Here is a 22,820-nt window from a genome sequence, read left to right on the forward strand (position 1 = left end):
TGCTGTAAAACATCTTGATAATAATTTGATTGTTCTTTTGATTGGTGGGCGAAAGAAGAAGGGCATCTGGCAGGGGCAACCAAGAGGAGGAAAGGAAGACAGGATTCTTTAGGGAAACAGAGGGACGGAGGGAGGGAGGGAGGGACGGAGGGAGGGAGGGAGGGAGGGAGGGACGGAGGGAGGGAGGGAGGGACGGAGGGAGGGACGGAGGGAGGGAGGGAGGGAGGGAGGGAGAAATCCAGAGGGCGATGTTGGAACTCAAATAAAAACTGAGAAGAGGCGAAAGAACTACATCTGAGTGAATGGTGAAATAGAAAAATAGAGAATGAAAGGAAAAATAAGGGGAGGGCAGTGGAAAATGGAAGCATATTTACAGAAGACAAATTGAATGGTTTGGAAGCAAAGGAACTAAAGAAAATGCAAGGAATTTGAAAGACAAGAAACAAGACGAGAACATGGCTTTTGTTAGATATTTGTTCTAACTACAGTGGTTTCCACCAAAGTCCTCTGTTCCGGCGGGAACAGGGGTTTAATCCTATTGGTCGAAGGGTCTGATAGCTCCCTATAAAAGGGCTGCTGTCAGACTCCACCTTCGCTGGATTGTTCTCACTTGTTGCACTTAATAAAGAGCAGTTGTTACCGTTAAGCCTGTGTGTGCCTATCCATTACCCAATCTAACACTGGAGAAGAGGATGGGATTGGAAGGCAACTAGGCCAGCGGTTCTCAACCTGTGGGTCGCGACCCCTTTTGGGGTCGAATGACCTTTTCACAGGGGTCGCTGAGGAGCCTCCCACAGAGAGGCTGGCGAGAAGCCGGCCCAAAGGGAAGGAACGGCTTGGGTTCCCCACGTGGTGGAAGGAGGGTGGGTGTGTGGGTGGGGGGAAAGTAGGAGCCAGAATGGAGGTGAGGAGGGGGGGGGGGAGAGACGCTGGAAAAGCAGCTCACTCCAAGTGATGGAGGTTGATGGGCAGAGCTATGGAAGCCAGGAGGTACCATTTCTGAGGCATAAAATAAGGTGGGGAAAATAAAATAAAATAAAATAAAGGAATGTGGGATGCGCGTACGCTGAGATTCCCTATTAAGACTGGTACCCATGCTTAGCATGGGTAACAGTCTTAATAGGCTTTGGCCCCTCTCCTGCGGTTCCCTGCTGACCCAATTGCGCAATCTGCTCTCCCCACCGCGAAGGCACGAGCCTCTCGCCTGCTTTTGTGATTCCGCGTCCTTCGCAGGCAATTCCGTGTCGGGAAGAGCTCCAGCCCTTTTCTCACACTCATCTCTTGCACGTGTGCGTGCAAACAAAATATCAAGGTGGAGGGGACAACGACTCTCCTCCCGCTATTGCCACTGTGCAAAGAGGTGAGTAACTGGGTACGCAGCGCAGGAGACCCCTCAGCGCCAGACTCAGGTCAGCGCAAGCCGCGGTCCTCTTCGTGTTGGCTAAGGAAGGAGGAGAATAGGGAGCAGCAGCAGCAGCTGGTTGAATGCAGGGAGGGAAGAGCTCTCCTTGTGCAGGGCTCTGGAACTCTGCATCCAGAGATGACTGCTCCGGCTCTTTCTTGAGTCAACACGAAGGGGACTGACCTGAGTCTGGCGTTGAGGACTCTCTTGCACAGTGCAGCCAGCTACTCACTTCTCAGTGGCAGCAGCAGGAGGAGTCGCTGTCCCCGCCGCCGTGATCCTGGCCCAGGAGGGAATTTTGCTTGCACGCGCAAGAAAGAAATGAAAGAGAAAAGGGGAGGAAGAGAGAGAAAAAGAGAGAGAGAGAAATGAAAGAGAGCTGGAAGGAGAGAATGGGAAAGAGGGAAAATAGAGGGAAACAAATTAGAGGAAGAAGGGGGACAGGGAGAAAGAAACAAAAGAGAGATGAAGGGAGAGAATGAGAGAGAAAGGGAAAAGAGAGGGAAACAAATCAGGGGGAAAGAAAAGAAAAGAAAAGAAAAGAAAAGAAAAGAAAGAAACTCACATTCTCAGACCTATGACGAAAGCAATGGCAAGCTAGATCTCTTGCCAAGAAAACTGCAGTTTGCCAGAAGGCACAAATTGGAAGCAAGTCTGATTTTTAAAAAAGAAAATAACAAAGATGGCAAAAAAAATGCATCTGAAAATAAGATTATTTATAATTTTGAATAACGTATTATATTGTCAAACTCAAAAGAAATCAATATATATACTGTATATCCTATTGTTGTTAGTACAATCTTGCCAGCTTCTATCAACTTAGATTTCACTATAAAAAGATTACAGAGAAGCAATTTCCTACAATTAATAACTTTTTGGATTTGCTATCGTATTCAATGAGAAAGAAAGAAAAAGAAAGAGGGAAAGGGAAGGAAGGAAGGAAAGAAAGAAAGGAAGAAGAGAAAGGGAGAGGAAAAATAGAGAAAAAGATAAAATGAGAGGGAGCGGGAGAGAAGAGAGAGAGACCCTATTCCCACAGAAAACACTGAGCCATGAAACCTTGGTAGGCATGACTTGGTGGGGATGTCATGTGACTGGGTGGGAGTGATGTTGAGTTGGCAACACCCACCCAGGTTTTGTGGCTCCCGGTGTTACATAGTAGCATCGAAAGTAATTTTATGGTTGGGGTTCACCACAACATGAGGAACTGTATTAAAGGGTCACGGCATTAAGAAGGTTGAGAACCACTGAACTAGGCAAACCAAAGAGCGTAAAAATCCAGCAAGTACATCCAGCCCGGAGCTCAGCGCGGCTTTGAGCAGCCATTTTTGAGCGGCAAACTCAAAACGCCCTCTGAACACAAAATGGCCATGCACGCCCCACTGACTCCATATGACCCAGTCACTGAGCACTGGGACTCGTACATGCTACGATTTGACTGCTTCCTCGAGGCAAACGACCTCATGAGCCTTTCTGAAGGCCGCAAGAAGAACATGTTTCTCGAGTACTGTGGCCGGGAAGTGTTCGAGATGGCGAAAGACCTCTCTGAACTGACACCGCTACAATCAGTCGCCTGCTCCATGTTTCAGCAGACACTGAGGACCCACTATGCACCCAAGCCATCCAAGCACGTTCGCCGGCATTAGTTTAACATCAGAAACCAGAAGGAGGGTGAGTCAATTAATGAGTACATCGCGACACTCCGCAAGGCTGCAGTGTACTGCAAATTCCGAGACCTGGACGAGCTGATTCTGGACCACATAATTTGCGGCGTACAGGACATTAACCTACAGAGGAGGTTACTCGCTAAATCTAACCAGACTCTGAAGATCGCCTTGGACGAAGCCAGGGCGTCCGAAACAGCTGTCAAATCTACTGAGACTCGGCAGCGCCAAAGCAAAGATGCACAAAAGAGTACACCCGTACATCGCGAGGCTGCAGAACCCGAGAACTCAGAAGGCGAAAAAGATGACAGCTGCCGCATGCGCAGTAGCCGCGCCCAGCCGGCGCGCAAATTCAAACCACGTCTCCCGCCTTGCGCTAGCTACGGAGAAGACCACGCCAGATCGGCTTGCCATTTCCGCGACGCGACATGGTCAGCGGCAACCTGCAGAACCTCCTAGGGCTAGATTAGTTCCAAGCCTTGGGCCTAGAGTTGACCCGTATCAACGCCTTGAAAGACGATGGCGCTGAAGCCATCTTTAAGGAGTTCGAGGACATCTTCGGCACCAGTCTGGGTAAGTATGTGGGGACTCCAATTTCCTTTAGTTTGGACCCCAACATAGCCCCAATAAGGCTAAAACCCAGGAGAGTACCTTTTGCTCTCCGCCCCAAAATTGACAGGGAAATTGACAAGCTTGTAGGCCAGGAAATCCTAGAGCCGGTCGATCACATACGCTGGGAGACCCCTATAGTGACACCTGTCAAATCGGACAGGTCTGTCCGAATCAGCGTGGACTACATGTGCACAATAAATAAAGCACTACAACAAAGCGCCTACCCTGTACCCATTGTACAGCACCTCCTTCATTCATTAGGTCCCGGAAAATTTTTCGCTAAATTGGACATAGCGCAGGCATACCAACAATTGCCTGTAGATGGTGCTACGGCGGAGGCCCAAACCATTGTGATGCACAGGGGTTAATTCAAATGTCACCGACTGCAATTCGGCGTTAGTATCACCCCTGGATTGTTCCAAAGCGTCAGGGAACGGCTTTTGCAAGGGATTCCAGGAGTCATTCCCTATTTCAATGACATCTTGGTATCGGCTGCAAATGAGGCGCAACTTTTCAAACGTTTGTGAACTGTTTTGACCAGAATTCAGGACAAGGGCCTCCGTCTCAAAAAAGAAAAATGCCAAATTAACGTGCCAAGGGTTGAATTCTTAGGGTACCTAATCGACAGCTCTGGGATTCACCCAACCACACAAAAAATCAAAGCAATTCAGGACGCCCCCACACCTCGCAATCAAACCCAGCTGCAGGCGTTCCTCGGGCTCCTTAATTTCTACAGTGTCTTTCTTAAACAGAAAGCCACTGTTCCTGAGCCCTTACACCGTCTCCTGGTTAAGAACGTGAAGTAGTCCTGGGCAATAGCCGAGGCTGCTGCATTGGCTGCGGTAAAACGACTCCTGACGGCGGATTCCTTCCTGGTACAGTACAGCCAAACCCTGCCGTTGGTGCTGACCTGTGACGCTTCCCCATTCGGCGTGGGTGCCGTCCTCAGCCACCGCATGCCCAACGGAACCGAAGCCCCTATTGCATTCCTATTTTTACTCCAGAGCCTTGTCTGCCACAGAGCAGAACTACAGCCAGCTGGACCGTGAGGCTTTAGCTGCAGTGGCCGGAGTAAAGAGGTTCCATGATTATCTATATGGCCAGGACTTCGAACTGGTTACGGACCACAAGCCGTTGTTGGGTTTACTGGCTGGGGACCGACCTACCCCAGTGTCATTATCACCCCGCATGACCAGATGGACCATCTTCCTAGCTGCCTACTCCTACCGTCTCATCCACCGACCAGGCTCCACTTTGGGGCACGCTGATGCTCTAAGCTGCTGCCCACTGCCTGAACTTTTTGCTGACCTTACACCCGAGATGCCAGTCCTCCTCATTGACTGCCTTGAGACTGGGCCTGTCTCATCCAGTGACGTTGCCTGTCACTCTGCTAAGAACTCCACCATCAAACAAATTTTGAACTGGGTGTAGAAGGGGTGGCCCAAGGGGCCTGTTGGGGCTGATTTCAAAATGTATTTTGCCAAACATGATGAGTTATCGGTTGTAAATGGCTATTTACTGTGGGGGGGACCGGGTTGTTGTTCCACCCAAACTGCGCATTTCAGTATTAGAGGCTTTACATGTAGGGCATCCTAGAATTATCAGGATGAAGTCTTTGGCTAGGAGTTATGTGTGGTGGCCTAACATGGACAGGGAAATTGAAGAATGGGTGGCTAACTGCACACCGTGCCAGAAGTCCAGACCAGCTCCCCCAGAGGCACCCGCTAAGGAGTGGGAGTGACCTCAAGCACCATTGTCTAGGGTGCACATTGACTTTGCTGGCCCAGTTCATGGCCAGACATTTCTCGTAGTTGTGGACGCCTACTCCAAATGGTTAGAGATAGTCCTGATGACCTCCACTATGGCAGAAGCGGTCATCAAGATGCTACGGAGACTTTTCTCCATGCATGGCCTGCGCGACATCTTGGTCTCTGACAATGGGCCCCAATTCACAGCCATGTAATTTGAGACCTTCCTAGCAGCTCAGGGAATCAGGCATGCCCTGGTCACGCCATTCCATCCGGCCTCCAATGGTCAGGCAGAGAGAATGGTGAGATCTGCAAAAGAGGCCCTCTCTAGGATGGGCCCGGGAGATTGACAAACACGGGTTGACCACTATTTGCTAATTCAGCACATCACACCCTGTGCCACTATAGGGAGAAGCCCCTCCGAGCTTCTCATGGGTCGCAGGCTAAGGTCCCACTTAGACCTGCTACACCCCAATTATTCTGCCTCATCGTCCCCAGGCTCCACAAGCAAGATTCGGACATTTAGCGTAGGGATTCGGTATAAGCCCACAACTACGCCGGGGGAACTCTGTAGATTCCTGCCACAGTAATAGGCATCACCGGCCCTCGCTCTTACCTCCTAGAGCTCGAGGACGGTAGGAATTGGAGAAGGCATATTGACCAACTCCGTGGCTGCCTCTCCAACTCACTCTTAGACAACCAGAGGTAACTCCTGCATGAGTTAGCCAAAGCCCTACCGAAATGGAGGAAACACTCACTCCTTCCACAGCCAGCTCAAGCCCGAGGGTACCGGGAAACTTACCTGGTTATGTTGCAGGGCCGCAGCGAGCTCCGAGTGAACCGGCTCTAGAAGCTCTAGCCACAGCCTGTGAAAGGTTCCAGGAGCTTCCACCAAGCGGAGCTGCGGAGCAAACAGGTCCATCCGACCTGTCCAAGGAAACCCCTCCTACTGAACTGCGCAGGTCAGGCAGAGCTACCCAAAAGGCCGCCTGCCTGTGTGACTACGTAACAAGTAGGATTGTTCCATCCAAGAGGGGAGGGGTGTTAGATACTTGTTCTAACTACAGTGGTTTCCACCAAGGTCTGTTCTAACTACAGTGGTTTCCACCAAGTTTAATCCTATTGGTCGAAGGGTCTGACAGCTCCCTATAAAAGGGCTGCTGTCACTCAACCTTTGCTGGATTGTTCTCATGTGTTGCACTTAATAAAGAGCTGTTGTTTGTTTGTTTGTTTGTTTTGTTTGTTAGTTTTATTGGATTTATATGCCGCCCTTCTCCCAAAGGACTCAGGGTGGTGTACAGCATTAAAAAACACATATTACAAAACTTAAAAGAAAATTAGAAACAATCCAAGAAACAAACCAAATTAATGTAACACTAACATTTTAAAAATTAGATAAAATTAACAGGCCAGACTGGCTTCCTGGAAAAGCCAACTTTTTAGGGCGCATCGGAAGCACCAGAGGTCGGGGATTATGCGAAGCTCTGGGGGCAGCTCATTCCAGAGGGAAGGCGCTCCCACAGAGAAGGCTCTCCCCCTGGGGGTCGCTAGCCGACACTGTCTGGCTGACAGCACCCTGAGGAGGCCAGCTCTGTGGGATCGCACTGGACTGTTGGAGGCTACTGGTGGCAGTAGGTGGTCTCACAGGTACCCTAGGCCTAAGCCATGGAGCGCTTTAAAGGTCATAATTAGTACCTTGAATCGCACCCGGAAAACAACCGGCAACCAGTGCAGGCTGCCTAAAAGGGGTGTAACATGGAAGCACCTAGGTACCCCCATGATAACCTGCATGGCCGCATTCTGGACCAGCTGAAGCCTCCGGGTGCTCTTCAAGGACAGCCCCATGTAGAGAGCGTTGCAGTAGTCCAGGCGAGAAAGGATGAGGGCATGAGTGACTGTGCATAGAGCATCCCGATCCAGGAAGGGGCGCAACTGATGTACCAGGTGAACCTGGTAAAAGGCCCCCCTGGTCACGGCCGTCAGGTGTTCTTCTAAACTAAGCCGCGTGTCCAGGAGGACTCCCAGATTGCGGGCCCTCTCTGAGGGGGCTAAAATTTCTCTCCCTATCATCAAAGATGGAACAAGATGCACAAATCGGGATGATGGAAACTACAGCCACTCTCTCTTGGAGGGATTGAGTTTGAGCCTGTTCCTCCCCATCCAGATCCGCACAGCCTCCAGGCATCGGGACATCACATCGAGGGCATCATTTGGGTGGTTTGGGGTAGAGGTGAAAAGTTGGGTATCATCAGCATATTGATGATACCGTACCCCAAAACCACTGATGACCTTGCCCAGCGGCTTTATATATATGTTGAACAGGAGGGGTGAGAGAACCGACCCCTGGGGCACCCGACAAGTGACACCCCTCGGGGTCGATCCCTGCTCTCCAGTTAACATGAACTGCGACCGATCCAACAGGTAGGAGGAGAGCCACCGTAAAACGGTGCCCCCACTCCCAACCCCCCGAGTCGTCGCAGTAGGATACCATGGTCGATGGTATCGAAAGCCGCCAAGAGATCTAATAGGACGAGGACTTGTTACTGTTAAGCCTGTGTGTGCTATCTATTACCCAATTTAACAGCTTTACACACACACAAATACACACACACACACACTTATACAGTGTGTATGTGTGAATATATAAAAATTTGGGAGCCATATATTCCCATTTCAGTTTTTGCAATACCACTTTGCTAAATGCTACCTCCTTTCAACTGAGCACAATATATTGTGAATCAGTTCACTTAATCTTGCAATGTATCACAGCCCCCAAAAGTCAGTTTGAGGTTTTGGATGTACTTTCTCCTGCTTATTTTAATTGTCGTCCTACTGAAAGCTTTAGTAATTTTTTATATGCAGTTCAGTTATTTTATATGCTGTTCAGGTAAGTTTTCTTATTTGGAGAGACAGGGAGGCAGTTTGCTTCTACTTTTGTTACTTGGCAGAGTCCAACATTGTAGCAACCCCTCCCCCCTTTTTTGCCACCCCCTTTAGGAGCTAGAAGATGTGAACAAATGGGGCCTTGATGTATTCAAGATTGCAGAGTATTCTGGCCACCGCCCACTAACAGTCATCATGTACAGCATCTTCCAGGTGAGCCGGCTCTTTTTCACAAAAAGTACCGTGTTCACAAAGTTGTTATTGAAATGTCAAAAGCTAAATGGCAGAGGAGAGATACTGCAGTTTTACCATTAAACAGGGTCATATACTGCAGTTTTACCATTAAACAGGGTCATTGGCCTGGAAGAAGAATCCAAAGAAGTAGTTTAGCCTATATGTATCTTGATTGATCAATAATGTAATGCGGGTACATTAGGTAAATAATGTTTTAGGTGCTAATGGTCACATTGCTATGACGCCTTAACACATTTCGTTGTCATGCCTACTTTGCAAAGCATCATACGGATTGACTTGGAAATTGTAGGGTTTTTTGTTTTTTTAAAGAACTGTGGCTAGAGTAAGTGATTTATTCTGTCCTTGGCTAGTTCTGAAATCTCAGGAGAAAGGCCGGTTTTGGTTCCATGAGTTCTTCCTCCAGCTCTTCTTTTCCCTCTTTCCCTGCTGATTTGACTAGGAGGATCATAGCAGCTTCCTTCTGTATTGTCCACCTTGTAGGAAAGGGACTTGCTGAAATCTTTTCAGATTCCTGCGGATACCTTCATCACATTCATGATGACCCTGGAAGATCATTACCATGCTGATGTTGCCTACCACAACAACATCCATGCAGCTGATGTTGCCCAATCCACACACGTATTGCTTTCAATGCCAGCTTTGGAGGTGAGTCTACAGAAGGCTTTTTTATGGGGGGGGGGAGCTTTGAAATAGGCTGGGAATGACAGTTGGTCTTCCCTGAACTGTTATTTTAAGAGTTGTTTGCAGGATGGTGCAGAGATAGTATTATCACAGCCAATTAACCTCGAGACTGGGTTGAAGCTGAAGCCACGCCTCTGCGCTCCTCCCTTCTGACTCCAGTTTCAATGTAGTGTGGGCTCCCGAGATCCTGAAAACAAGTCACAAAGGAGACACCTCCACTCACAAGACTGTCTACCTAAACCTAGGGCGGGAACTGGACCATCCTGCTAACAACTCTTACAATAACTCTACTCATTTGGGAGACTTTCTCCCAAGGACAAGAACAAGCTGTGCAATTAAACCCCTACTAGGAAGAACTTTGAATTCTGTGATACTCAGAGAAAAACGCTAATTCTTCCAAGGAAAAAAAATTTCTGGCATGGCCAGCCAATTTCTCCATTGTTCTGTTAAGCTGTAAGAGAAGACACCAGTAGTTTATAGAATAATGGAATTGTAGCATTACAGAATTAAAAGCAACCTTGGGGGTCTTCAAATTCAACCCCCTGTTTGAAGTAACTTCCTACATACACTGATACAGTGTGAAATCTCAGATATAGTGTTCCATTCATGTATTTATTGATTCTTTTCATCTTTTCCAATGCTGTTTCTTCTCCTTTCGTTCTCCCAGGCTGTTTTCACTGACCTGGAGATTTTGGCTGCCATTTTTGCAGCTGCTATCCATGATGTTGACCATCCTGGCGTTTCTAACCAGTTCCTGATAAATACCAGTGAGTGAATCACCTTTAATACCAAATTCCGTTTATTCTTCAGGATATTAATACTGTCTGCAGTCTAATCTATCTTAGGTCTTATCCACACGACTTAGGGTTGCATCTTACGTGTCTGCTTTCCTCCTGTTACATCGGGAGGCATGTATACCAACATGAAAGATGGCCCCACAGTCAACATTTACTTTGACTCAGCAATAGAGCTGGTTAATTTGCTGCCTGCACCCAATGTAACATTGGATAATTTTAGGAGGCCCTGCTGAGCTTCCATCTCCATCTGGAATCATTTAGCACCAAAAAATTGCTCCCTGCTATATGGCAAGGCAGGGCTGGAGGACTCTAGATCCTTCAGTCAGCTGAAATATTTTATGTAAGGGTTTCAAGGTCAATCTTCATTTCTTCTTTTAACAGTCTGTCCTATTAATGTTGAAATGTTAAGACGACTGAGAGGTTGATATTCCCATGGCAAAAATACTCTAGAACAGTGCTTCTCAACCTGTGTGATCCCCAGACACTTGGGAGACGCGATGTTACAGGAGGTCTGCAAAGGCTTGAAGAAATGTTATGATTTCAATCTTGAGTTAAGTCTCGGTGGTCCATGGCCCATGGCCACAAAATGTATTTAAAAAGGGCCCGTGGTGAAGAAAAGGTTGAGAACCATTACTCCAGAATATTCCAAACTGAATCACCTCAGTTTGAGAGCTCAGGCTCAATATTTAGAACTCATCATAGTGAGAAAGCAAATCACTTGATTTCCATTCTTCTGGAAATTGAGATTTATCCGTAAGTTTATCCATTTTTATCCATTTCCAGAAGACCTCTTTTCCCCCTGCCACTACCTCCATACTTCTGATATCCTCATAAGCCACGAATGGTTTGGGACAAAATTTCAAAGAGATACCCAGACTGTAGATCTCTTCTTAAAGCAGCATTTATCTATAGTGAGAGTAGAGTATCACAGATAAATTTTGGAGTGGCCATCTTAAACTGGTTAATTCTTGGGGGGAAAATGCTGAACAAGTGGTTAATTCTACTGAATCAATAAAGCACTAACTTTTCACATGCTTAAAAAGTTGTGTCAGTACCTATTAATGTGGACATAGGAACTGTTTCCCTCAAGCTGTTCTATGGTTTAACCAGGGCTAAAACGTACTACAAGGAATGGAAACTCAGGGATCAGTATTAGGTTTGAGGAAAGTGGGAGGCAAGACAAACAAAATAAAAGGCAGAGTAATTTGACACGAATGTTTTGAGGCCAAAAGTACAGTAAACTGATTAAAAAATTCATATTATGTAAAGAGAAGCTGGCTGAAAACTCCATCTAGAACTTTATACTCCTGAAGAAACAATACAAATGTCTATTACAAAACAAGAAAAGAGAATTCCCTGTGCATCTTAGCAGCAACTGATAACAATATCTCAAGCCAGAAATACCATTCTACTCTGGTGCCCGATAGCTGACACCACATTGACAGGATCCTTCTCCTTCCCCAACTCATATCTGCAGCTATGTGGGAGGACTATTTTAGAGCACTATAGTCACAAGAAGTGTCTCCTAAATCACTCGTAATGCTAACCTGCTGAGCCCCCATTTCAGTGCTGAAATAAAGATGAATTATAAATCATCTGACGCCTGGTAAGACTCCTGAAATATTATACAATAACTGGAAATGGTGGGCCTCAATTCTTGCTTCCCTGCTTGCTTTACGGATCACTCTGTGCAAATATCAGAGGATCGGGGCCTAGCCATCAGAGTGTCCATTTTTTTAAAAGGTACCTAAGACCTGCCTGCTAATTATAGGCCTGTTAGCCTTTTAAATAAATAAGTACGTTCTAGGCGTGACCACTGTACAACAAATTAGTCGTCTGAATCAATCTAGAGCATATTTTGGCACACGAGCAAGAGGGTTTCAGGACTGGGCATTCTATCTATGGACATGCCCTTATACTTCAACACCAGGCTGGATAATATACATCTAAAATCGGCTTAGTATTATATACTGCCATTTACTGATTTTAGGTCCACATTCGATATAGTTCCTAGGAAGGATATGAATTAAGCTTATGAATACAGGTAGTCCTTTACTTACAACCACAATTGAGCCCAAAATTTCTATAGCTAAGGGTTGTTAAGCAGGTTTTGCCCCATTTTATGATCCTTCTTGCCACAGTTGTTAAATGAATCAGTGCAGCTGTTAAGTTTAATAACATGTTTGTTAGGTGAAACTGGCTTCCCCATTGACTTTGCTTGTCAGGAGGTCACGAAAGGTGATCACATGACCCCAGGGCACTGCAGCCGTCACAAATATGAGTCAGTTGCCAAGCATCTGAATTTTGATCATGTGACTATGTGGTGCTGCACAGTCATAAGTGTGAAAATGGTCATAAGTCACTTTTTGCAGTGCCATTGTAATTTTGAATGTTCATAAAACAAACTCTTGTAATTCAAGGACTACCTGTACTACCGTCAAAAGATGATAACTGTTGCTTATCCATAGCATTTATAAGAATTCTAGTATGAATTCTATACACTAATGAGATTCTAACTTATGCAGGAGTGAGCCAGGATGTATTTTATCTCCCTGCTGTTTAATTTGTACATAAGTCCACTCATGACTGAAATAACCAGAATACCACACCCCCAAACTAGCAAATGGATATATTGCAACTTCGTTGTATGCAGGTGACATTGTATTTCTATCACAAATGTTATTTGGATTTAAATGAACTACAATTATTGCTCTGAAGAAGCACTTATTAACCATAGTGAAACTAAGAAGAAATTAACCATAGTGAAACTAAGAAACCTAAATTGTGTGCCCAGAGGATAAATGGCCAGAGTATTGAATAATGAAATATTTTAAGTACTTGGGCATGGTTTTCCATAGCTATAACAAATACTTTGCACATGAGAATTATATCATAGAAAATACTAAAAAAAACAATGGCCACAATTAAGTCTTTTTCACTTCACCAGAGGGATGTAGCAGCACTTCAGCAGCACTGAAGGCTCATGTATTACTACTTCTCAGTGCTCAACTAGGATCTTACACTTCCTTTACTCATCTTGAAACGACAAATTCCTAAGGTCTATATTCTAGGAACCCCTTGCATTCCAAATGTGGTATTAAGGAAGGAGGCAAGGAAGTTGAAACAGGTAACTGGATCTGTATCATAGCATATTGGTTGAAGTTACTATTCTTTCCCACAGATTTGAGTACTTTCTTTATTTTTGGACAATTACAAATCAATATGGTTCAGAACAATCTCACAAACACTTCAACATCTCAGCTTTTCCAGGGAGGTATTCCTGATGATGGGTTATGAGTGTGCAGTGCATTTAGACAACATATCAAATACCTGGAAGTTCCAACAGGAGCATCTGCTCTTCCTAAGGTCATTTTTCTGAATAGTCAAGCCTCTTCTTACAAATCAGTAAGATACTGACCCACATAACAGTTTCCAAATCCCAAGGAGCGCTAACTTTAGCATGTTTCAATGTTTTCTCCCCATTGCAGTTTAGAGAGCTAATACAAAAAAATTCCCTATGAGCTGAAAATGTGCCCCCGTGGACAAGGAGTTGTTGAAACTACAGCTCATGTCCAGCTGCAATTACTCTGTCTAAGGACTCGGGGACCTACTTTATCTCTCCTTACCTGGTAAAACACCCGAGAAATTCTGATTTATGTATAATTGTTATCAGATCTGTATGATTCAAATTCCTTGAATGTAGCTACATTTTGTTACAATCCCTGGTAAAATTAGTCAGATTTGATTATTCACTGAGAAACCCACCACAATTGTAAAATTTATCTTGTTTTGTTTTTGTTTTTATTTGTAATGTGTTAAAAGTTTACAATTCTGTCAGTGACAGTAATAAAAATAGTCATGTTATTCATAAATTACTGGTAGTGCAAGTTCAGGGTTGTACCAGAGATCAGTATGTAAGATATCATCTAAGTTTATTTTTAAATCAGATCAAAGGCCTGTGTAATTCAGCATCATTTGGAAAATACCTAGTAATCAGCAATCATACCATAAGCCCCAATGATCTAGCATCGGCTGCCTATGGGCTTATTTGACACCTAACATTTAAGTTGAAGTTTAGAATACGAAATGTAAAACAAAAGAATGAACTGAACAAGTTCATTCTTGTTCAAATAATAAGAAATTATTTAGTAAGCGTGCATATAAACCAAAGGCTTTTGGTAGGTTATTTCAAACCCGTATATAAACTTTTTAGCTTCTTTATTTTTACTGCCCTATTTCTTACCAAACTGAACAATTGCCACAATCCTAAACACTGCCTGCAAGGATGCCTTTTAAACTAATGATGCTCCTCCTATTGTCTCTTTCCTTTCCTATTTATTTTTATTTGTAGATTCAGAACTGGCACTAATGTATAACGATGCATCGGTGTTGGAAAATCATCATTTGGCAGTAGGATTCAAACTCTTACAAGAGGAAAACTGTGATATTTTCCAGAATCTTTCTAAGAAGCAAAGACAAATGCTCCGGAAGATGGCCATTGACATGGTGAGAAGCTTTGTTGGTCATGGTTATAATTTTGAATGAATCACAATATTTCAAGTGAGATGACAGGTGTTTATTGAAATGCATGAGACTGATTATTTTGATGTTGAAAGCTGTTTCAAGGAGATGGTTGTTTAAGAATAAATTAATCACATACCGGTAGTTAAGGAATTAGGACGCGATTTTACTATTTTAAAAGCTTGTCAGACCTGTTTGAAAGAAAAGTTCCTTTATCTCTTGGGAAGTTTACATTTTTCCTAAGTTTACATTCTCCTCTTAGGAAGTTTCTGTTGTGCCATTTCCAATCCCCTGAAAAATAGTTGCTTGGCTTCAGTCAAATATAATGGAAATTCAGAGTACATTGTGGCTTCATCATTTGTGGGGGTGAACTTATACAGAGTTGCATTTTGTACTTAAAGGACATTCTAACCCTCATCAGGATTTAGACAAGAAGATGAAAATCTAATGATCATTTTTATTCTTGGGGCTTTAATTAGAAAAAAGCAATTTATCATTAATAGGAAATGGTGAAGGAGACCTAAATACAACTAAAACTGTTAAACAAAGATATCTATCAAACACTCCAGATGTTGTCCATAAACATGCAATTGAAGCCCCATTCCATTTCTACATTTGTCATTTGCAGCATAGTCACAATCTTGGCTTTTCTAAAGAATATGAGAGAAATGAAGTGAAATGAAAAAATATGTTGTGTGCATCTGAAACTAAAAATCCACCCAAACAGCTGCTTTAACATGGATTCCATTGTGAGTTGGCACAAATGTATGGTGGCATAAATTGCTTTGTCACAACCGTTAATCTCTATTTACTCTAGGAACAAGCAGTGCTATTCTGATCATTTTAAAATGGGACAAATTAAAGAGAGCAAACGGTTGCATAGTTTCCATTCCTACCTGCTAGGTGGGAAGAATAATGGCCCATTTTTTTCTCCAGAATATTGGGATGAGTTTTATTTACAGGTAGTCCTCCTTAGCAATTGGGAACAGAAAGTCTGTTGTTAAGTAACATGGTTATAAATTGAAAAAAACACATGACTGCATTGCTGTCCCAGTTGTCATTGTTGAGTTAGGACTGTGAGGGTCATTAAGCAAGGACCTCATGTGACTGCAACTTGCAACTTCCTGCCAGCTTCCATGTTGATTTTGCTTGTTTAGAAACTGGCAGGGAGGGTTACAAACTGCAGTCATGTGACCATGGGACACAGTGACAATCAGAAGTGTGGGCCAATTATCTGAAATGCAATCATATGACTGATGGGACACTGTGACCGCCATAACTTTCAGGATCTGTTGTAGGTACCATTTGTTTAACACCTTTGTAACCATTGTAACTTCAAACAAACACTGTATGGATGTTCATTAAACAAGGCCCACCTGTTTTCAATTTTGATGCCACCTACCTCCATTAGTGTTTGAGTGACAGTAGCTATGAATCAATTATTTGGTACTTCACCTGAGCTAATATTGAAAATAAAATAAATGCTCCTGGCCACCTTTGTTGATCTTCGCAATAAACCTACTGCTACCAACTCTTCCTCTATTCCCCATATTTAAAGAGTTTTCTTTGTTTAAAGAAAGGTCTAGTGATACAATAAGGAACATCCAAAAGACCTGATGTGTGCTTTGATAAATCCCAGATTGCCAGTGCTCACAAACTGAGGGTGGGGGTTAGCATGCCAAGAGCAATCAGATTCTGAAGGTGCCATGGTCACTGGCGAAGTGCTAGAAATTGTACGCAGCAGGGCTTAGGTTGAGAGAAGAAGGTAAGCATCCCTGTAACACTGACTCACCTAACTACAAAGTGAAGTGGGTTCAGCTGTGGGCTAAGATAAACTGAAGATAATGTGGGGGATCTCCTTAAAAATGGCTAACTGGGCATCTTCAAGCCACCATTAGAAGGCTGTTGGATGAGTCCTATGAAAATTGAATTGAATTGATTACTTTATTCAGCCAAGTGTGATTAGACACACAAGGAATTTGCCTCTTGTCCAGAAGCTCCCAATATACAGACAAAGTAACAGAGTAATGACCATCATCATTGGTCATTGCCTCCAGAAGTTGTGAATGTCCCAACACTGGAAGTCTTTAAGAAGATGTTGGATAGCCATTTGTCTGGAATGGTGTAGGGTTTCCTGACTAAGCAGGAGGTTGGATTAGAAGACCTCCAAAGTCCCTTCCAACTCTGCTATTGTATTGTATTGTATTGTATCATCATCATACCAACAAGAGGGAAGTAAAGAAAATAATAAGATAATAGAAGGATAAATAATAATACTATAGCCATACTACATGAGTAAACATACATAGACATTAAACAGCACTGTGAGAATTAGATATTCAGCAGAGTGATAACTGAATGATGGAAAAAGGAGAAAGGTTTAAAAGATCTGAAGGAAGGAAGTAGGATCTGGTGCAGAGCTGAGAAATACATGAAGGAAAATGAATGTGCATATTTGATTATGAATGAAAAGATTAAAATGTATGTCAGTATGAATTGGTGTCATCTAGTGGCGGTGGATGCATATGAAAATACGTATCCATGTGTTGGTGACAGTTCATGTTACACTCTTCCAAATAGTAATAACATCAAACCCAGGGATTAGCTTTGGGGGAAAATGTGCAATACTAAGAAAGTATGTAATCCAGATGTAAATTATTCTGACATCTAACATGAGTGGGTGGATGGGAACAGGATGCCAGGGTACAGAAAAGAAGTGATAAAGCCATTCAGAAGTTCAAGAATTAATAATAACAGTAATTATTTGGAGCTTATCTACTTAGAAAAAGACTTGTTTGTTTGAATGTGTGGTTTAAGCATAAGTCTATCCATAGCTCTATATGGCTAAGGATAGAATCTAAATCTAAAAATGTGATTGAGAGTTTACAAAGCAAGATCAAGAGAATTAGTGAAGACGATGAAAGGTTCTGAATATGATGCTGAACATTTTTGAAGAAAGGTTAAAAGTGGATCTTAGAATAGTGAAATTGGAGTGAAAGAATAACTAAAGGGAATGTCAGGGGCTGTATAAAATAAAATTAAAAGACAGATTACGCAAAAAGAATGGAAAGTGTATGTAAGGAAACAGTGAGAAATGCTTGGAATAGAGTGAAAAGAATTATATTACAGAGTTCCACAGAAGTGTGTGCAGTTAAACTAATTGGAAGTTAAAAAAAGGGGGAATTTACTGAAATGATTGAGTGAAAGAGGCAGTGAGTGAGAAAAAATACATACCAGAGGATGACTGCTGCAAAAACTAAGTATGAGGAAAAAGTATATAATATGTTCTGACAGGAAAAAGATGGTTTATATAATACAGCCAGAGAACAAAGAATGGTTAAGATTAAAAGCGGCAGAGAAAAAGTGGTATTAGTGATAATAAAAATGGTTTTAGAAGTAGGAGAAGCAAGCTAAACAAGGAACTTTCAGCAGAGTAAAAGGAATTAACCATAAAAGTAATGAAATTATTGGGAAAGAACCTGAAGTGAAATTGAAATTGCAATATAACAGATGCAATAACTTGTAAGGTCTATGGGGAAATTGATGAAATGGAAGTTTTATATGGAGTGAGAATATGGAGAAATAGTGAGATTGCAGGTGTAGAGGGTACAAGTGAAGATGTTAAAAGGTAGGTCTGGTTTGTTTAAAGAATTATATCTGTATTTGAAATTTGGAAAAACACCATTATTGTTTCCCTATAGAAGGGGAAAGTAGCGAAAATAAATGCCAAAATTGCACGGAGTTAAGTTTTTTTAAGTTGCCTCAAAAGATTTTTGGCAGAATTCTGATCTAAAGGGTATGAGGTAGGGTGAGAAAAACACGAGAAGTATACTGTGTCTTTTATTTCAAGAAGGGAAGGCAATCAGATTTCGGCTCTTCTGCAGGTCATTGGGAAACAAAGCTTATTTGGTTAGGAGAATAGGTCTGAATTAGATAATATTTTGCTTGAATAAGAGCGTGAAAGTTGCTGAATACAACAACAGCAGTACACGAATAGTCCTTGTTTAATGACAGTGATTAGAAATTTCCCTTTGCTAAGTAATGCCGTCATAAAGCATGATGATACATGACTGCATCACTCAGCAAAGGAAATCCCAACAGCCTCCATTGCTGTCGTTAAGCGAGGATTGTGGGTCACTAAGTGAGGGCCTCACGTGATTGTGACTTGCAACTTTCTGCCAGCTTCTAATAAGTAAAATCAATGAGGTAGCCAGCAAGTCGCAAGTGCGGCTGGATGAGCGCCAGGGAGTGTGGCCAGGTGACAGATGGAGTGCTGTGGTGCCACATAAGTGTGGCCAGGCAGGGGGATGCTGCAGTGTGAGCAGAGCTGGATGGGCGGGCATGCGCTATGGAGTCTGGGTGGCAGGCAAGTGATACAGAGTATGAGATCCCTGAAATCTCTGTAGCAGGCTCCTCATGAGAAAAAATGGCAGAAGCAACTTCTCAGAGTGACTTGGGATCTCTTGCTGTCTTCCCCATTGACTTTACTTGTGGGAAAGTCTCAAGTGATGATTGCGTGACCACAGGATGCTGCAAGGCAATTGTCAAGCACTCAAACCACAATCATGTGACCACAAGGACTGGTTATAAGTACCATTTTTCAGGACCATAACAGCCTCAAACATTCACTGAGTGAGTGGCTGTTAACCCAAGGACTATCTGTATGTTTACAGTACAGCATTTATGAAAACTTATGGAATGCTTAGCAAATGACTCAACACTGAATAGAGTTAGATTAGGATATGTGCTTTTCCTTTGACTGTGTAATGTATTTATTAACAACTGCTTAAAGATTGTTAATGGGTGATGTTAGAGCAATGTTGTTTGTCAGTATGTGTCAGCGTTCCAAATATCATCCAAAATTAAATCAGAGTCCAAGGCAGAGCTTTCCTCAAAGTTCCAATTTATTAAGAGAGACGTGTTGGTACATCTGTGGAAAACCCGAATCTCAAAGCTTCCTGGGTTCCCACCCAGTTGAAAGTTCATCCTCTTGCCCCACACCCACAAGTCCATCACATGGTCCAATCTTCCACTGCCACGCTGGCATTGCCACCTGTTAGATACTAGCTTCAGTTATAGTGGTTTCCACCAAGGTCCTCTGTTCTGGCAGGAACAGAGGTTTAATCTCATTAGTCGAAGGGTCTGACATCTCCCTATAAAAGGGCTGCTGTCAGACTCAACCTTCGCTGGATTGTTCTTACTTGTTGTATTATAATAAAGAGCTGTTGTTGCCTTTAGCCTTGTGTGCCTTTCCATTACCCAATCTAACACTGGCGACGAAGGCGAATCAATCAACGGGTATGTCACGGCGCTATGAAAGGCCACAACGTACTGCGAGTTCTGACCTTGACCAGCTTATTCTTGACCGCATCATATGTTCGGCGGGAACAGAGGTTTAATCCTATTGGTCGAAGGGTCTGACAGCTCCCTACAAAAGGGCTGCTGTCAGACTCAACCTTCGCTGGATTGTTCTTACTTGTTGTGTTATAATAAAGAGCTGTTGTTGCCTTTAGCCTTGTGTGCCTTTCCATTACCCGATCTAACACCACCCATCTAGTTCGGATCAGGTACAGAGGAGCAGAGACAAAGAATGAAAGAAAGTAATGTTTTATTTTGACAACAACACATTCTAAAATTCTAATCCTTACTATTCCCCCTCCCAATTACCCCCTAATGAAGTAGCATAGTAAAAGAATAGTGTGTGTGGCAGGCCAAAGATCCTAAAAGGAATATGACTGCAGGCCTGACAGTATGATTATACAAGTATTTCTATATGAGGATGATGCTATGTTGTTGGTTAATAATCTGAATGATTTGCAGTGTATGTTAGACTGCATGATGTAACAAGGAATATAATTCTGAAAATCTGAATATGGATTAAAGAATATTAGTTGTCTTTGACAGAGAATAGAGAGGAAATGATTTTAAGTTGCGTTTGTCAGAAGAATCGTAAATTGAATGCAGTGGGAATGAGTATGGGTTAAAATGTGTGCTATAAAGCAAGAAGTAGGTAAGGATTAATATATGCTAACTGAATGTGGATTAAATACAGAAATGGGTGGCCATAACGAAACAAATATTTCAAAGTGGTTTGGTCGCAGAGAGGGAATGAATGAGGATCAAATCACCAAATGGATACATGAAGAAAGGGTGAATGGATTGAAAGGAAGAGTGACACTGAGAAAACCGTGGTTGGATGCAATTGATGAGAACATGAAAAAGAGCAATGAAAAGTTTAAAAATAAAATGCAGCGTATGAAGCAGTGTATATGGATATGGTGGAAGTGAAGAAGACATGTAAGAATGGAAAAGGGGTATAATAATGATGTAGGCTTTAGCAAGGCCTTTTTTACTCGTCTTTAAGAATTCTTTAAATTCTTGGACTTCCTTCTATTTCTTATTACTTTTCTTACTCTGTGTAACATTGCTTTACTAGGATTGGTGTGTCTGAATACATGAATAAATGCCTGCATACATAAGAAAACTCCCCCCCCCCCCAAAAAAAAGTGTTAATTTTTCTTGTTTCCAAACTGGTACTTTGTTTCTCAAGTGACTCTTGTCTCTTCTTGAAAATAGGGAGAGGAAGACAGAGAAATAATTTTTGTATTTGTGGTGGGGGGTTATAAACAGGTGCTGGCAACAGATATGTCAAAACATATGAATCTTCTGGCTGATCTGAAGACAATGGTAGAGACCAAAAAAGTGACCAGCTTGGGAGTCCTGCTTTTGGATAACTACTCAGATCGCATTCAGGTAAGGCACTAAGGAGCAGGGATAAAATGGAGAAGAGCACATTTCAGAGATGCGAATCCCAAGCTCAATTCATACTTAAATAAAGTTAGACCTGAGCTCAAGATTTTGTGGCTAGTTATTAAAACCATGAAAGTCAAATGATTGTTCTATCGAGGTCCTCTTGTTCAGAACTTAATGTTATTAAGTTCAAAGAGCATTATTAGTTAGTGTATAAAAGATGTGAATCAACTTTATATATATATATATATATATATATATATATATATATATATATATATATATATATATATATATATATATATATATAATATTTTTATTATTTTTACATTTAAAACAATGTAGTACTGCGAAGTCGAAGTGACCATACATTCACATTATATACAGCTAGTCTCAACCATTAACTATTAGCCTACTTAATACATTGTCTACCCTTCTGTCCAATCACAATATATACAGTTTGTTCCAGTCTTGTCACCTTGACTTATACCAGTGCTTCTCAATTATTTTCTGTCATGCCCCCCCTAGGAAGAAGAAAACATTTCGCGCCCCCCGCGCGACTGTAAATAGTATCATTTGTCTATAAAATTGTTATAAGTACACCTCTGCATAACACTGTATCCTTATTAACGTATAAGAGTATAAAAAAAGAAAGAAATGTGGATCAATTTACAACAAAGAATAGCTTTATTAACTGTAGCAGAAAAGATTTAAAGGAGCACAGGATTTAAAGGAACACAATATTAAAAAAAACTTTAACCTGCAAAACAAAAATATATAAAATAATTTGAGCTGAGCCCCCCTTTACAGAGCCTCGCGCCCCCCCTGGGGGGCCCACCCCACTATTTGAGAAGCACTGACTTATACCAACCATAAAATGTGTTCCAGACTTCAAAATATTCTGATTCTCCTTTATTTTTAACTTAAAATATATATTTTAATATCTGTCTGAGTTTGTTGCTAAGAAAAATAATAGAGAAGAGTCAGAGAAACGAATGAAGCGCATACATACACTTAATTATGAAACATTATTAATAAAATTGAAGTTCTGTAACGTATTAGTTGTGAAGATAAGACTTCCAATGATATTTCCTCTTTGGTATGTTGATTTGTGATGTAGTTCTACTATAAATGTTATTTAATTGTTTTATCTTCGCCACAGGTTTTGCAGAATATTGTACACTGTGCAGATCTCAGCAACCCCACAAAACCACTAGAGATCTATCGCCAGTGGACAGACCGAATCATGATAGAATTCTTCCACCAAGGAGATCGTGAGCGGGAGAAGGGCATGGAGATTAGCCCAATGTGTGATAAACACAATGCCTCCATAGAAAAGTCTCAGGTGACACTGCTAGTAAACTTCAGGTTATAGATGGCATGGGGATGACAGCTGTTTAACTGTGGGTGGGTTTTTTGAATTTTTATGCTAAAGTGAAATAAAATACAAAGCTAAACACAAATGCATGCAAAAGCTATGTATATCAACATAGCCATCAATAATTTT

At 42.4% G+C, this 22,820-nt stretch overlaps 1 protein-coding gene across 3 annotated transcripts in view; it reads left to right on the top strand.

The window, feature by feature from the left end:
* PDE4C (phosphodiesterase 4C) overlaps positions 1-22,820 on the top strand; it is a 67,709-nt gene that overhangs the window by 39,146 nt on the left and 5,743 nt on the right. For all 3 annotated transcript variants that reach the window (XM_081958692.1, XM_081958694.1, XM_081958693.1), the window contains 6 exons: positions 8,424-8,522; positions 9,045-9,209; positions 9,913-10,012; positions 14,394-14,548; positions 21,194-21,316; positions 22,476-22,658. In XM_081958692.1, coding sequence (XP_081814818.1) covers positions 8,424-8,522; positions 9,045-9,209; positions 9,913-10,012; positions 14,394-14,548; positions 21,194-21,316; positions 22,476-22,658 — 825 coding nt within the window. The remainder of the gene's footprint in view (positions 1-8,423; positions 8,523-9,044; positions 9,210-9,912; positions 10,013-14,393; positions 14,549-21,193; positions 21,317-22,475; positions 22,659-22,820) is intronic.

This window comes from Natrix helvetica (genome assembly GCF_964273705.1).
Source record: "Natrix helvetica genome assembly, chromosome: 1".
NCBI lineage: Eukaryota > Metazoa > Chordata > Lepidosauria > Squamata > Natricidae > Natrix > Natrix helvetica.